This window comes from Crinia signifera, chromosome 2, assembly GCF_055691185.1.
Source record: "Crinia signifera chromosome 2, ASM5569118v1, whole genome shotgun sequence".
In the NCBI taxonomy this organism is placed as follows: domain Eukaryota; kingdom Metazoa; phylum Chordata; class Amphibia; order Anura; family Myobatrachidae; genus Crinia; species Crinia signifera.
Window position 1 is genome coordinate 167242791 of NC_139218.1, and position 15402 is coordinate 167258192.

At 49.0% G+C, this 15402-nt stretch overlaps 1 protein-coding gene across 4 annotated transcripts in view; it reads left to right on the plus strand.

Moving 5' to 3' along the window:
* TNNT2 (troponin T2, cardiac type) overlaps positions 1 to 15402 on the plus strand; it is a 283358-nt gene that overhangs the window by 102028 nt on the left and 165928 nt on the right. For all 4 annotated transcript variants that reach the window (XM_083173182.1, XM_083173185.1, XM_083173181.1 and 1 more), the window contains one exon: positions 7798 to 7817. In XM_083173182.1, coding sequence (XP_083029308.1) covers positions 7798 to 7817 — 20 coding nt within the window. The remainder of the gene's footprint in view (positions 1 to 7797; positions 7818 to 15402) is intronic.

A 15402-nucleotide genomic window follows, 5' to 3' on the forward strand; every position in this document is an offset into this window, starting at 1 on the left:
TAACACTTGCTGTCTGCTGGTGCCTACCTACTGACGTATATAATAACAACATGGCATCCAACATTGCTAGGCGCAGAGCCAAGTGGTGTAAGACTTCCAGAGCCAATTATTTCAGCAATTGTGTAGACATTGGATGATCAAGCTATATAGTGGGGTTATCTATTATTAAACTTTGCTTGTAAGTCAGCTTGTAAGGCTCGCCTAACTTGCTGGAAAACAGAAAGTTGCTGAAATTCTTTTGGAAGCTTGGAGCAGATCTCAATGCTGCCCAAATCATCTCCTGCTCCTTGGCTATATGTATTATTTTAAATACCCATCAACCATTAATGTAAAATCAACTAACATGGCATCCAACATTGATAGGAGCATAGCCAAGTGGTGTAAGACTTCCAGAGCCAATTCTATCAGTAAATGTGTAGACATTGGACGATCAATCCATATAGTGGGGTTATCATTTATTAAACTTTGCTTGTAAGTCAGTAATGAAACTTGTGAAGACGGCATGTTGAGATGTCGAGTCAAACATTCCTTAAGTGAACACGTACGATTAGGAAGGAAGCCCCTGGTTTCCATAAACCACAGGTATACATCTCCTACCTGTGTATCAAAGACATTGCTAAGAACTACCCCATATTGGTCGGAAAAGCATCCCCCAGCCAGCGACAGTCATGGACTTTTAGAATGCTTTGGTCTTCAAGCACCATTTGTAGCCCATTTCTGAAAACTCCAGGCCCCAAGAGAAGGACATAAAAAGATAAACGCATATTTTCATAGCCACCTGCAGCCACAACTTTCCATGGTGTCACAAGTTCAGTCTCAATGCACCTAAGATCAGGACTTTCTGGCTTTATAGATGTTGAATTGCAGGACCAAGCATAGGCTGAAACTAGTCTATGACAACATAGTCTGTATCTTCATCCTCAACTGCCCGTTTAATGGCCTGCCATGCATCCCATGCGGTGCAGGTAATTCAGGCTCTCTCATTTCCCTGGTAGGTTTCATAAGGGTGGGTGGGAGGTCCCAAGCACAATTCCATCTTGCACCTCTCTTTTTTTGCTTTATGTGCTCTTTGGGGCCTAGTTTTTCAAACTGCCATCCTGTCTGCCACTGCAGTGCTACCCTTAGATGTGCCACGTGTTTGTGCCGAGCCCCTTGTGTCGCTTATCATAGTCATCCAGCTACCTTGGTGCAACCTTTTGGCCTAAAACAATATTGTGAGTTGTTCATAATAGTCTGGAAATGAGTGAAAATTAATGTTATTGAGGTCAATAAAAGCATAGGAGCAAAAAAACAACAAAAAAATTATGTGATTTTAGCAGTTTTTATGCTTTTATTTTTTTAAACGAACCCCAAAACCTTAGGGGGGTGTTTTTGGCAAAACCCATTAGAACCTAAAACCCAAAGGTTTTTAGAACCCAAAACGCGAAAAGTGGCCGGTGCACATCCCTACTGAGAATATGGCTAATTCACTAAGCTGCCATATTCTCAGTGATTCCTTTTCTTGGCTGCAGAGTTTCCCTGGCAGCCAAATACGGATGTCCATGAAGCCTGCATGGATCAGTGAGATCTCTTCAGTCAGTAGTAGGCATCCATGGGTATAAAAAAATAATAAACCTGCCAAACCCGATGCCAAGTGAACTGAGGAGCCCCAAGTGTGTTGATACTTGCACACCCTCCCTAAGTATGAGGGGATTCCCCCGTGTGATGTCAGTCGCTGGGATTTTCTCAGCCTATCAGGAATGTGTTCCAATGGATATTAAACCTAATATGAAATCTGGCACTATTTCCAAAGAGCTACTAACACTATATACTCACCTTGGAATACCAAAGGCATGGTACCCCTTTTGCTTCCAAACTTATGAAGAATTTGTGCCAGTTGTTGAAGTTAGACAACTCATTGTACCACCCTTAAACAGATAGAAAGGTTTAATCAAACCATTTAACAGATGATAAAGAGGGCGGTGTCCCAAGAAAAATTAGACTTAATTGATGTTCACGGTCAGAGAGGTACCCCAATCTTAGACAGGGATTAGTTTGTCCCTTTGAGCTCCATTATGGGAGAAAACTCAGGGGGATTCTGAATCTATTTAAAGAAGGGTGGGAAGAACAACATTGTAAAGACCCTAAGGTCGTTCAGTTTTTGTCCCAATTGTATGGTTGTCTAAGACAGATTGCGCCAATCCTGAATGAACACATGTTTAGGGCTCAACAATGTCAGAAAAAAATTTATGACATCACCGCAGTCAACCAGTATGCAAGCTAGTGCTTGTTCCCACTACCAATAGTAAGATGTACATAGGACAGGTCCATTACAAGAATTGACAGGAGGGTATCTACCATATAAATCTGTTAAAACCATGAAAGGGAAGTGCCAGTCAGCCTTCCTTAGTAGCAAAAAAGGTTCCAGAATGCCAGGTACCCATTGAAGTCACACTAGACAGAAGTCATACTGGACAGAAGTTACACTGGACAGAAGTCATACTGGACAGAAACAGGAACTTGGCACAGTACCATGATGTGGTTTCTGCCGATCTGGGAAAGACACAGATCATGTAACTATGTCTTAATGAGGCTATATTGCATACCCAAGGTGTAGCGGGCAGCAAAAGCAAGAGATGGAAGAGATGCTACTGTATGCCTAGGAATCCACCAGCAAGTAAAATAGTCCTATTGTCTTAGTACCTAAGTCTTTGGTTGCTTTAAGATTTTGCAATGACTTACATAAGCTAAATTAAGTTTCTCGCTTGATGAGTTGGTAGAAAATATAGACAAGAGTCAGTATCTTACCACTCTTGATTTTATAAAAGGATATTGGCAGATTTCTATGACAGAAAAGGCTATGGCAAAAACAGCCTTCTCTACCCCAGACAGCTTATTTCAGTACAGTGTTGCCATTAGGTTTACATGGTGCCCCAGCAACCTTCCAGAGAGCTATGTACAAGTTACTGTGGCCCCACAGGGAATATCTTAGCTGCTTAGTTAGATTACATCACCATAGCTCTGACTGGGAGTCCTACCTACTAAAGGTTGAGGCCTCCTAATACAAGCCCCTTTCTGCCTCTAACAATATACATACAGATAGTGGTAGATGCTCAATTAGTTCAGTAACATTCAGGTGCATGCAAGGGAGGGGTTAATACTGAGTAAGTAAAGACCCCCATACACTATCCGATTTTGGGACGATTTCATCCGATTTCGGCACTTTGTGCCGATAATCGGGTGAAATCGGCCCAAAATCGCAGGTGTGTGATATCTGATCCGATCCGATGCGTGGTCCCGTGTGCATCGAACCGGATCAGGGAGGTCGGACGGTCAGTACATACGATCACGTCCGACCTCCCTGTATGCATATGCCTGCCCACCTGACAGGCATATGCATGCAGACACCGGGGGAGCAGTGGGGCGGGCAGCGGGTCCCTGAGTGCCGGGGAGTGCTGACCTGGCCGGGCGGTGATGTTCATATATATCAGCAGCGCTGCGGGAGTCGGGAGGGGACGTGGTGCCGGGTGCGTCGAGTGCTGCTGGCTGACCTGGCATGTGATAACAAATAGCAGCAGCGGGGACGGGACGCGCAGTGGCGGCTATTAGATTTTTTAAATCTCAGCCAATCAGAGAACGGCCGGTCACTTGACAGGTATTTTAAAAATCTAATAGCCGCCACTGCGCGTCCCGTCCCCGCTGCCGCTATTTGTTATCACATGCCCGGCCAGGTCAGCCAGCAGCACTCGCCGCACCCGGCACCACGTCCCCTCCCGACTCCCGCAGCACTGCTGATATATATGAACATCACCGCCCGGCCAGGTCAGCACTCCCTGGCGCTCAGGGACCCGCTGCCCGCCCCACTGCTCCCCCTGATGAGAGCACCGCCGCCCCCTGCCCCTCACCGCCCGCCCCCTGCGCCCCGACATGTGATAAATCGCAAGCGATTTATCACATGTCAAATTTGGCTCATCAAGTGCCAAATTGTGTGTGAGCCTCCCGGGGAGCTCCCGGGCGGCTCACAGGAGAATTGGGTCCGACTTGTCTTAAGGACAGTGACGTGCGGTGAGGTTAGCGGTTGGTGAGGCACTGGATTGGTGGAGTCAGCGACAAGGGGGTCTGTGGGAAGAGCTGGGTCCAGGTTGCTTCTGCGCTGACAGGAAGGTGTGGGAGATGCCGTCTACATAAGCAGCAGAGAGACCGGCAGTGCAGCTCATGCCTGACAGCGCAGAAGCAACCCGGACCCAGCACTTGCCACATACTCCCTCGTTGCTGGCTCCACCAAGCTGTCACAGGAGCCTGCCCATTGGTCTGCCCACATACCTCTTCTACTTAAAAAAATAAATAAAACACTTGTGGCCAAATGTACTAGACTGTGTGCAGTGGTTGTGCAGGATGCCAGCTGAACTCCGAGGTTTTTTTAAGAGGGCAATCATTTACAAGGGATGGGTTTGCCTTGTATGTAAATGTCTGCCTCTTTAAAAGAACCTTGAGTTCAGCCGGCATCCTGCACAACCACTGAACGCAGAGGCCTGTTTCACACACTCCGGCTCCTGCCGGATGGTGAAATCCCGCACGGCCAGGGAGCCGTGCCGCACACAGTATTTTATCATGGAGGGGATGGCAACAGCCCGGCAGCCGTCCCTTCCAGTAGCGGGATCCGGCTGCAGCCGTGCGGCTGGGCCGTGACCGTCCCGTGTGAATGGACACAATAGTGTCCATTCACAACTACTGTGTGCGGCACGGCTTCCTGGCCGTGCGGGATTTGACCGTCCGGCAGGAGCCGGAGTGTGTGAAACCGGCCAGAGGCTAGTACATTTGGCCCATACTGTATACTTCTTTCATTTAAAAACACTTATTTTACAGAAACACATAGATACAGTGCACAACTATATAACTTTACACATACACACGCCTCTATTACTTTACACAAACACACGCCTCTATTACTTTACACAAACACACGCCTCTATTACTTTACACATACACACACCTCTATTACTTTACACATACACACGCCTCTATTACTTTACACATACACACACCTCTATTATTTTACACATACACACGCCTCTATTATTTTACACATACACACACCTCTATTACTTTACACATACACACATCTGTCACTAAACATATACACAGCCCCCACCCTCCACAATTGGCACACACACAGCACCCTTTTACTGATACTGCTTACCTAAGCAGCACAGCACGTCCCTGGCCCAGCATTTAGACAGGATCAGATGAACCGGACAGGACAGGAGATGGTGCGGGCTCAGGCTATTATCTGGCCACCGGCGCACACTGCTACACGCGATCTCTCAGCCTGGCTCCGCGCGCCCATTTCATCTCCAAAGCCCCCCCCCCTCCCCCAAACGGCACTTCGTGCGGCTCGTCCGCCTATATAAGCGGCGCCGGTGGGCATCTAATAGCGGGAGCTATCAGCCTGGCTCCGTACGCCCAATCCCCCCCCCCAACGGCACCCCGTGCCGTCCGCCTATACAAGCGGTGCCGGTGGCCAGCTGATGGCAGGAGCTATCAGCCTGGCTCCATGCGCCCATTCCCCCCCCAATGGCTCCCAGTGCCGTCCGCCTATATAAGCGGCACTTACTGTATAGATACTAGAGCCTCAGTGACAGTAAGGATCGTGCTTTCTGCCTATATGAAAGCACGCCCCTGTCACTGAGGAGGCGCCACCATCCCCAATCACATCTGCCGCAGTGACAGGGGTGTGCTTTCATATAGGCAGAAAGCACGTCCCTGTCACCGAGGCACTGCTATAGGTGCCGCATATGCACCTTTTTTTAATGGGCTTTTGCAGCCCGGTGCTCGGTCCCTCCCACTGCACCCTCCCTGTTTCTAACTCTATACAGTAGGCAACGGGAGGCACCGCACTTGGTGCCTCCTAAACTATTAAAAATAAAGGAAAATGGGGAAAAAAGTATTATAATAATACAAAGCATATACATATGACACATAATATGTGTCATAAGTATTTTCTTTGTATTATTTTATTATATTAATCATTAATGACAGGGGAGGCACTGCCTCCCCTGCCTCCCCTGACTGCACGTCCCTGCTTAAGGACATATATTGAATCCCGCCCCCGCCTCTACATTCTCTCCGTATCTAACCCCAATCTGAACCCACAGTTATTATGTTGTATGGGAGGATAACATGGAAATGTTTGTAGGCCCATGTATCCCTTTACCTACAACTACTTATTTTCTATTTATGTTACTTACACATAGTCAACGTTGCACACTGTGCTCTCCAATTAAACACGTTGTCTATTTTGATGTTCTCCCGATTGTATACAAGTTTCATCTGTATCTTTGTGGATATCTTAATAAACTTATATGATTGAAAAAAAAAATAAGGTTGGATAAACATGTATTGGTTAAAAACATCCAGGGGTACAAATAAAAAACATTATTTGTCTTTAAAATATCAGAACATACTATACAACAAGGGATAAGATATTATAAACCTAGGTTGAATTAGATGGATGCAAGTCTTTAGTCAGCCTTACCTTCTATGTAACTATTTAGGTGCCACGTTCACAATCTCTTTATATATGGAACTAGACACGCCCTTTGTGTCATGCCCCGTCAATGGGGCGCTGTGCAAAAATCTTTTACCAACTATGATCTCACTGAAACTAGTAGGCAAGTATGACATGATGAAATAATAAGCATGAGTTTATTTTAGATGGCCTGGCACAGGATGCATTTGAACTCTTTTAAGAGCTAAATGCAATATACCTATTTCTGGCCTCCTGTTTCCATTCTGACAGATTTGAAGCCTAGTTTATTTTTAGTAGTAAAATCATTACTGACTGTCAATAAGTTTGATAATGATTTCCAACCTTACATACTGTACTGTAGTGCTCAATGTCTTATAGATGGCTTACGGTCTTTGAATACTACCACTTTTTTTCCCTGTGTTAAACTATTTTAATTCAGGGTGATGCATGGTTGTGTTTTATTGCTACACACATCACTTGGAACTATGGCAGAACCAAATTTTGAGTTTAGTTTTTTTGCCAAAATGAGTGAAATTGAGCAGTCACAATGTGCTGCTGTAATATAGCTCATAATTGATTTGGGGCCTGATTCAAAGTTGAATGTTATTATGCAAGTGCGGATCATAGTGCGCATGCACAAATCCAAATAGCGACAAAAAATATTTAACCCCTACCAGGGCGGGCTTGTCCTGCCCCAGCAAAACCCACCACAGAGTGGGGGGTCACCCCCCGTCGCTCCCCCTCCTCCTGGTGCTCCCCCTCATGTCCCACCGACGTTCGTACGCCGGAGTTCCCGGGCCCTGCCGCTGCCCCAGCTGCCATTCACAACAGGTTTGGGGATGTTCAGGGCGGCTCGTGAGGACTCGGGTGCTCGAACTCCTGAGTCCCTCCGAGCCACTCCGAACATCCCCAAGCCTGCTGTCTGCTCCCTGCAACTAATGGCAGCAAGGGCAGTGCCAGGGGAGCTCCGCGTACGATTGCCAGAGCAGAGAGGTGAGGGGTAGCGATGGGAGGGGAGAGGAGGTGGGGGGTCCCCGGACAGGTGATGTGCCAGTGGTGCACAGCTGCAGGCACCACTGGCGCACACCTTCAATATGGTGGTATTCCCGGAAATTTTCCGGGACAGCCCCTGTGGCCGCGCAACTGAGCTTGGAAAATTTCACTCAAGTGGTTAAACGCAGTTCTTAATCAGGCCCTTGACCTCTTATATTGCTTAAAAACAAATGTTGTCTTGTCGCAGACCTGTAATATCTTTTGATAATCTTGTTTTTCTTTTTTCTTTGTTGCAGAGATGAGGAGGATGAGGAAGGTAATTATTTTGTTGTCATTTTCTGAATAAGTTCAGCTTGAGCACCTGTCACTTACTGTATTACAGCATCTATACATTTTGGAATGTCAGTCGCATGTGTTATCACATTTGTTGTTTGTTTTGCCAATTCATTGTTTTTAGGAGAGGAGAGTTTGGTTTATGATAGACTATTGATTTAGATACACTGGGAATGCAAGTGTATGACTGCTAAATTTGTCTTGTTTACCTCCAGATCAGTGAGGGTTATTCAGACACTGTGCAAGCCTGGGAATTGCTCACAATCAAATGATTTTTCCGGGTGCCGGACGGGTTCCCGACAGTCGGGATCCCGACAGTCATTTACCCGACGTCGGGATCCCAACTGTCAAAATGCCGACAGCCGGGTACCCGACGGACACCCGCTATTTTCCCTAGTGGGGGTCCGCGACCCCCATAGAGGGAGAATAGAATAGGTGGCTCGCGTAGCTAGCCACCGTGCCCGCAGCGTGGTGAGCACAGCGAGCCCGCAAGGGGCTTTTTTGCGCTCGCCATGCTGTCTGACTCCGGGCAGTCGGGATCCCGACGTCGGGATAATGACTGTCGGGATCCCGACTGTCGGAGTCCCATACCACACCCGATTATTCCAGTGTGTGCAGTCTGTGCTTAACCCAGGTCCGTCTTAACATTAGGAAGGGCCCCTGGGCAACCTAGTTCACTGGAACCCCCCCCCCCCCCAAATTAGTTTGCCCAGGAGCCCACAGTCACCTCCCCAACCCTCACCTCTCTGGCTCCGTGCGGCAGCCAGTCAGCTTCCGGCGGCCGGGGATCCGATCATCTTCGCTGGGGGATCCGGGCAGCGGGATCAGGGCAGCGGCGGTAGCTAGGAGCCTGCCCTGAAGTGGCAAAGCGCTATTAACTGGCGGGGCGGGAAGCGCTGTTGCATTTGAAAAGACTGGCCAGACGCTGATTGGCTGAATTCAGCCAATCAGCGTTCGGCCAGTCTTTTTAAATGCAGCAGCGCTTCCCGCCCCACCGGCAAATAGCGCTAATGGGAAAGATGGTGGCCGGGTGGCGGGGATCCGACCATCCTCGCTGGGGAAGGGGATCAGGGCGGCGGTGGCGGTAGCTAGGAACCCGAAGCGGCGAAGCACTATTTGTCGGCGGGGGCGGGAAGCGCTGTTGAATTTGAAAAGACTGGCCGGATGCTGATTGGCTGAATTCAGCCAATCAGCATTCAGCCAGTCATTTTAAATGCAGCAGCGCTTCTCGCCCCCCCTGCCGGCAAATAGCGCTTCACTTCGGGCTCCTAGCTACCGCCACCGATGCCCTGATCCCCCTGCCGGATCACCCAGTGAGGGTGATCAGAACCCCGGCACACGGACCCCCGAAATTAAATTCACTGCTAGCTAGGAGGTGAAGCGCTATTTGCCGGCGGGGTGGGAAGCGCTGTTGCATTTTCAAAGACTGGCCGGATGCTGATTTTCTGAATTCAGCCAATCAGCGTCCGGCCAGTCTATTCAAATGCAACAGCGCTTCCCGCCCCGCCGGCAAATAGAGCTTCGCCGAATCAGGCTTCTAGCTACCGCCACCGCCCTGATCCCCCTGCCCGGATCCCCCAGCGAGGGTGAGCGGATTCCCGGACCCCGGCCACCATCTTTCCCATTGGGCTGGGCCGGGGGCCCCTAGGTCCTAGGGCCCCCGGGCAACTGCCCATTGTGCCCAATGGGAAAGACGGCACTGGCTTAACCCAATATCAGTGGCGTAGCTATAGTGCCACATCCCCCGCAGCAGCTTGGAGGAGACAGCGCCACAGGGGCTGCGGGGGGCTCCTAGAGCAGAAGTGGCATTGCTGCCCGAACAGCTTATGTGAGTCCCTGACTCCTCCCCCTGATTTTTCCCTTACAGGCTGGCCGGCGGCATCGCTTGCTTCCTCCCTGGCTGCTGAGAGAGGGAGAGAGGGAGCAGCAGCGCACACAGCATGCACACGCTGCCCTACTTGTTAAGCCTTCTCCCTGCATTCCTGGGTGCCAGACAGTGCTTGTGCAGAACCAGCACCCAGAGACAGTGACTGGTTATATTACATTGTCCTTTAGTCACTGCTGCTTTAGGGGGGCATGTGGGTGGCTGGTGAGGAGGAGTGATGCTGCCCATCCTCTCGTGCTGTAGATGCTGCAGGCACAGGTTTATTTACCTGGCAGTCCAACAGGTATGTGGTGTATGTACTGTATCTCTGCTGGGGAAGTGGGGGCATGGACACCTAGTATAACATACAGTATAGTGTGAGGAGCATTACAGTGTGTGCGTATAGTGTAAGGGGCATTACAGTGTGTGGCATATAGTGTAAGGGGCATTACGGCACGTGGTGTAAAGTGTAAGGGGCATTACTGTGTGCGGTGTATAGGGGTATTACTCTCCTTCCCAAAGTAAAGCTGCCCAAGGAGATATTATATTCCTTATCCCTACCAGAGGAAAAAGCCATGGAGGACTATATAGAGGAGAATCTCAAGAAAGGTTTCATTAGGCCCTCTAAGTCTCCTGTTGGAGCTGGGTTCTTTTTTGTAGCTAAAAAAAGACGGCTCTCTGAGACCCTGTATTGATTATATGCAACTGAATGATATCACTGTCAAAAATTCCTACCCTCTGCCCCTCATCTCCGTCTTGTTCGATCAGTTACGGAAGGCTTCCATATTCTCCAAGGGCCTTATTTTGGTTCATTCTTTCTGCCAAAATCCTTCTTAGATGGACAAAACCATGTGCACTGCAGGGGGGGCAGATGTAACATGTGCAGAGAGAATTAGATTTGGGTGAGTAATTTTGTTTCTGTGCAGGGAAAATACTGACTGCTTTATTTTTACACTGCAATATAGATCTCACTTTGAAGTAAAACCCCACCCAAATCTAATTCTCTCTGCACAAGTAACACCTGCCCCACCTGCAGTGCACATGGTTTTGCCCATCTAAGAAGGATTTTGTCAGAAAGAATGAACCAAAATAAGGCCCCAAGAGTGATTTACGAGGTGCCTACAACTTGATCAGAATAAAGGAAGGAGATGAGTGGAAAACAGCGTTCAACACTCACACAGGGCATTATGAGTACTTGGTCATGCCCTTTGGTCTAGCTAATGCTCCAGCTGTTTTTCAAGACCTCATTAACCCCTTGACTGGTATGCCCGGAGATTTTCTGGGCTCAGCTGCACTGCCACAGCGGGCTGTCCCGGAAAATCTCCGGGCATACCACTAACATACAATAGCAGGGGCAAACGCAGGATTTTCAGAAGGGGGTTTCCAGAGGGGCGGAGCAAAGCACAGAGATGGACACTTAGGTGACCCAGTATATGCCGGGTTAGTTAAAGTATTATAGATAGACCAAATGTATATAAATAATAATAATAATAATAATAATAATAAATGTATGTGTGGGTTTGCTGCAGCACAAACGGAGACGAATCAACTTTGCAAAATAAAGTTTTACTGTGTGACAACACATATCTCGGTGCCGACGTTTCGGGGTCCCGTGTGCCCCGTTTTCAAGGAGAGAGATACAAACACCCATGGGTGCTTACCTTAAGTAGAAGAGGAAAGAGCCCTCCACTGCTCCGATCGCTTTCCGGCAAGGGCGGGGTCAGGGGGGTGTCGCGTCAGCATGCTTCCGCCTCCCTCCCGTCGCGCCGCTCTGACTCACCGAGTAACCAAGGTGATTGCTGCGGCGTCCCTTTGGCGTTATCATTTGCAGACCGAACACCTGGCGTGAAGAAAAGAAAGACATATAATAAAACATTTTAAAAACGCACAGATACAAGGATGTACATGTATACAGTATTATGCATTACTGGTGTTCTACATTCCGATGCTTTAGCTGATCCCCATCAGCAAGTGTAGCGAGTGGTCAGTCGACCTGTCCCATGTTGGTACTTTTCCGTCGGTGGTTGGGGGAGTACGGGCTGGGATGGAACTGAATCGTAGTTCATGATCAATAGGTTATTACAGGTCGACTGACCACTCGCTACACTTGCTGATGGGGATCAGCTAAAGCATGGGAATGTAGAACACCAGTAATGCATAATACTGTATACATGTACATCCTTGTATCTGTGCGTTTTTAAACTGTTTTATTATATGTCTTTCTTTTCTTTATGCCAGGTGTTCGGTCTGCAAATGATGACGCCAAAGGGATGCCGCAGCAATCACCTTGGTTACTCGGTGAGTCAGAGCGGCGCGACGGGAGGGAGGCGGAAGCATGCTGACGCGACTCCCCCCTGACCCCGCCCTTGCCGGAAAGCGATCGGAGCAGCCATATGGTGGAGGGCCCTTTCCTCTTCTACTTAAGGTAAGCACCCATGGGTGTTTGTATCTCTCTCCTTGAAAATGGGGCACACGGGACCCCGAAACGTCGGCACCGAGATATGTGTTGTCACACAGTAAAACTTTAAGTTGATTCGTCTCCGTTTGTGCTGCAGCAAACCCACACATACAGCCACTATCCTATTCTGGCTGCTGGCACCGGAGCATATACTAAACTGAGCGGAGTAACGGACCACTTTTTCCAAGATATATATATATATATATATATATATATATAGACAGACAGACAGACAGACAGACAGACAGACAGGGGCATCAACAGCAGTGTAGGCCCCTGTGCATAACAATGTATTAGGGCCCCTACCGATCCTCCAGTGGTATGGGTGGGGGAAGCTTTGATGTCCAGCAGGTGGTAGGGGTATTCTATCAACTGCTCAGCATGTAGGAGAAAGGTGGGTGGGGCACAAAGTGTCCCGTGAGGGTGCCTGTAAATGGGTAACTATGTTAGAGCAGCGGTTTCGTAAGTAAGGGTGTCAAGCCCAAACAAAAAATATGGAAAAAGGGTGGTGTGTGAAACCGCGCTTTTACCTACTATTATGCAACAGGTCAAGGTAAAAAAATATACATTTATTAAAAATACACTTATAAAATATACCACATATATAAATATATGAAATAGCTGGTACTGAATGATAAATGATAAAAAGTGGAGCCGTGATAGTCACCCAATTTTCTCAAAGATTAAGATCTCAGTGTCCGTTCTTATAGATGCTTCCTGGTATTGTCCCAATAGATGTATGCCGATACTGGACAGTAGGAGTGATGAATTTCTCCAGCCTAGGGAGCCCCTGTTGGTATAGGGCTCAACCTGGTTTGTATTTCTCCAGCCTAGGGAGCCCCTGTTGGTATAGGGCTCAACCTGGTTTGTATTTCTCCAGCCTAGGGAGCCCCTGTTGGTATAGGGCTCAACCTGGTTTGTTGGTACAGCGTCCCGGTTTAGTACGGCTGCTGGGATATTTGTTCTGGAAAGCTGGTCCGTCACAATGAGATTGCTGAGTATGGATTCCACTAATGGGTGTCAGGGCTCCACCACACCGATGTGTTTCGCTCTTAGGGCTTTTTCAAGGTGATGTGTTCATCACCTTGAAAAAGCCCTAAGAGCGAAACGTGTCGGTGTGGTGGAGCCCTGACACCCATTAGTGGAATCCAGACTCAGCAATCTCATTGTGACCGGCTCAGTATGTAGGGCCAGGATTAGTTAATTACCCCACTAATTACCCCTTTACTGCACAGATGGTGGGAGATGAGGTGGGAGAAGGGGGCATTGGGCTGAATGAAGGGGCCCTGATAAATAACTTCCAGTTTGGTAGTGGATGTTTAATATGCAGAGGAAGGGTGTATAGTGGAGTGGGCTTATTATTTATAATTTTCTGGTGGGAGGATAGCTTGCTTGACTGCAGATATCTCCAGTTCCCGGAAATAGATTTCTTAGATTTTAATGGAATTAAAAACTAGAGAATCCCACCTACCAAATGGTATTGGGGACTAGGGGATCAGAGTTCAGGAGGCAGAGCAATCTGCCAACGAGTATATAAAACTACATACCAGGTGTGTGGAACTGGAGCAGTAACCAGCTGCTGGAAGGCTGATATTTCTGGTTATGGGCACAGTAGAGACCAGCTTCTAGTGTCCCTCAAAGGGGGAGAGTCCCAGCTTTTGGAATATACCCTCAGAAAAACTCTAAAAGTCAGAAAGAAACTGAAATATCTGACTGGGGAGAGCAATTAACAGGCTTGGATGGGGACCACTGCTTTGAAGTCACATATCTCCGGTTCCCAAGGGCCGATTTTTTAAATTCTTGTACCTATGGAAAGAGGGGACCCTCATCTTTCAGCATAGGGCCCTTAGACTCATGGGGGGGTTTCTGGGTACTCAGAAACCCCCCCATGCGTGCGCTACTGAATAGGTGTGCGCCAGTGGTGTCCAGGTGTGCCCCACCTGCGCAGCACCTCTAGTGCCCACCCCCCGCCACAAACCTTGTCCCCTGTCCCCACCATCACCTTTGATCCAGAGGCAGCGATCCTCTGCCGCCCGCCTGCTAGCCGCCCCCATCACTTATTTTACAGTGACGTCGGCGGCAGGCTCGGGTATGGTCGGCGCGGCTCGGGGGGACTCGGGAGCACTCAGGCACCCGAGTCCTTCCGAGCCGCTGCGATCATCCCCCAGCCTGCCGCCGACGTCACTGCTGAGAGTGACAGGTGGCCGGGACAGCGTAGCGGCGGCAGGGAAGCTCCGGCGTACTAACGCCGGAGCAGTGGGGAAGGGGGGGAGGCTTACAAATTCCTGTGGTGGGTTTTGCTGGGGCAGGACAAACTCTTGGCCTATCTCCGCTGTGGAGGCATTCAACAGATTAAAAGCTTCTTTGGTCTCTGCAGGGATTCTGCGACATCTTAACCCTGATCCTAACCCTTTACCCTTGAAGTGGATGCTTTGGAGATTGGCATTGGGGCCATCCTCTCTCAAGTGGATAAAGTAGACTGTCTCCTAGATCCTTCTGCTTTCTTTTCTAGAAAGTTCTCTCCAACCGAATGTAACTACGATGTCAGCAACAGAGAACTTCTGGCCATTTAGTCTGCACTTGAGGAGTGGAGGCATTGACTGGAGGGGGCCAAGTTTCAAGTGACCATTCTCACTGACCATAGAAATCTTGCTTATTTACAGTCAGCCAAAACACTTAAAGCTAGACAGGCTGGAGACTTCCGGTTCCGCCTAGATGTGAGGAAGCCGCAGGGAAGTGGAGCTCCGTGGCGGTGAGTGGGAAGGCACCCCTAGACCACCGTATCACGGACCCAAATCACCTTGGCGGCTGGAGGAAGGACCCGGGAATAGGGTACAGTGCATGGAGAGGTACTTCTCTCCCATGCCGTACCGTAAGAACCGCCGCAGTGACAAGCCAGCGCCTCAGAGGAAATCCAAAATGGCGGCCGCGCCATCTCCCTCCGGTGCACCCGGGAACAGGACACCACCGCAGCTCACCATTCTCGTTGCTGGTCCCCCCCAGGAGACTGACCCTGCCCTGAGACCCCAGTGGCTGTCCGGAACCCCAGCAGATTCATATGCAGGTACACCAGCATGTCTGACACGCAGGGAAGATGGAGGGGCTGCGGGTGCAGACTCAGGGGCTTATGATGACATGCTGCAGGCTATCAAAGCCACGATGGCCTCCATGTTTAAGGAACAGTCAGAGACCTTTCAGCACACTTGTGCAGAATTAAAGGAACATATGTCCCAACTAGCCAGACGG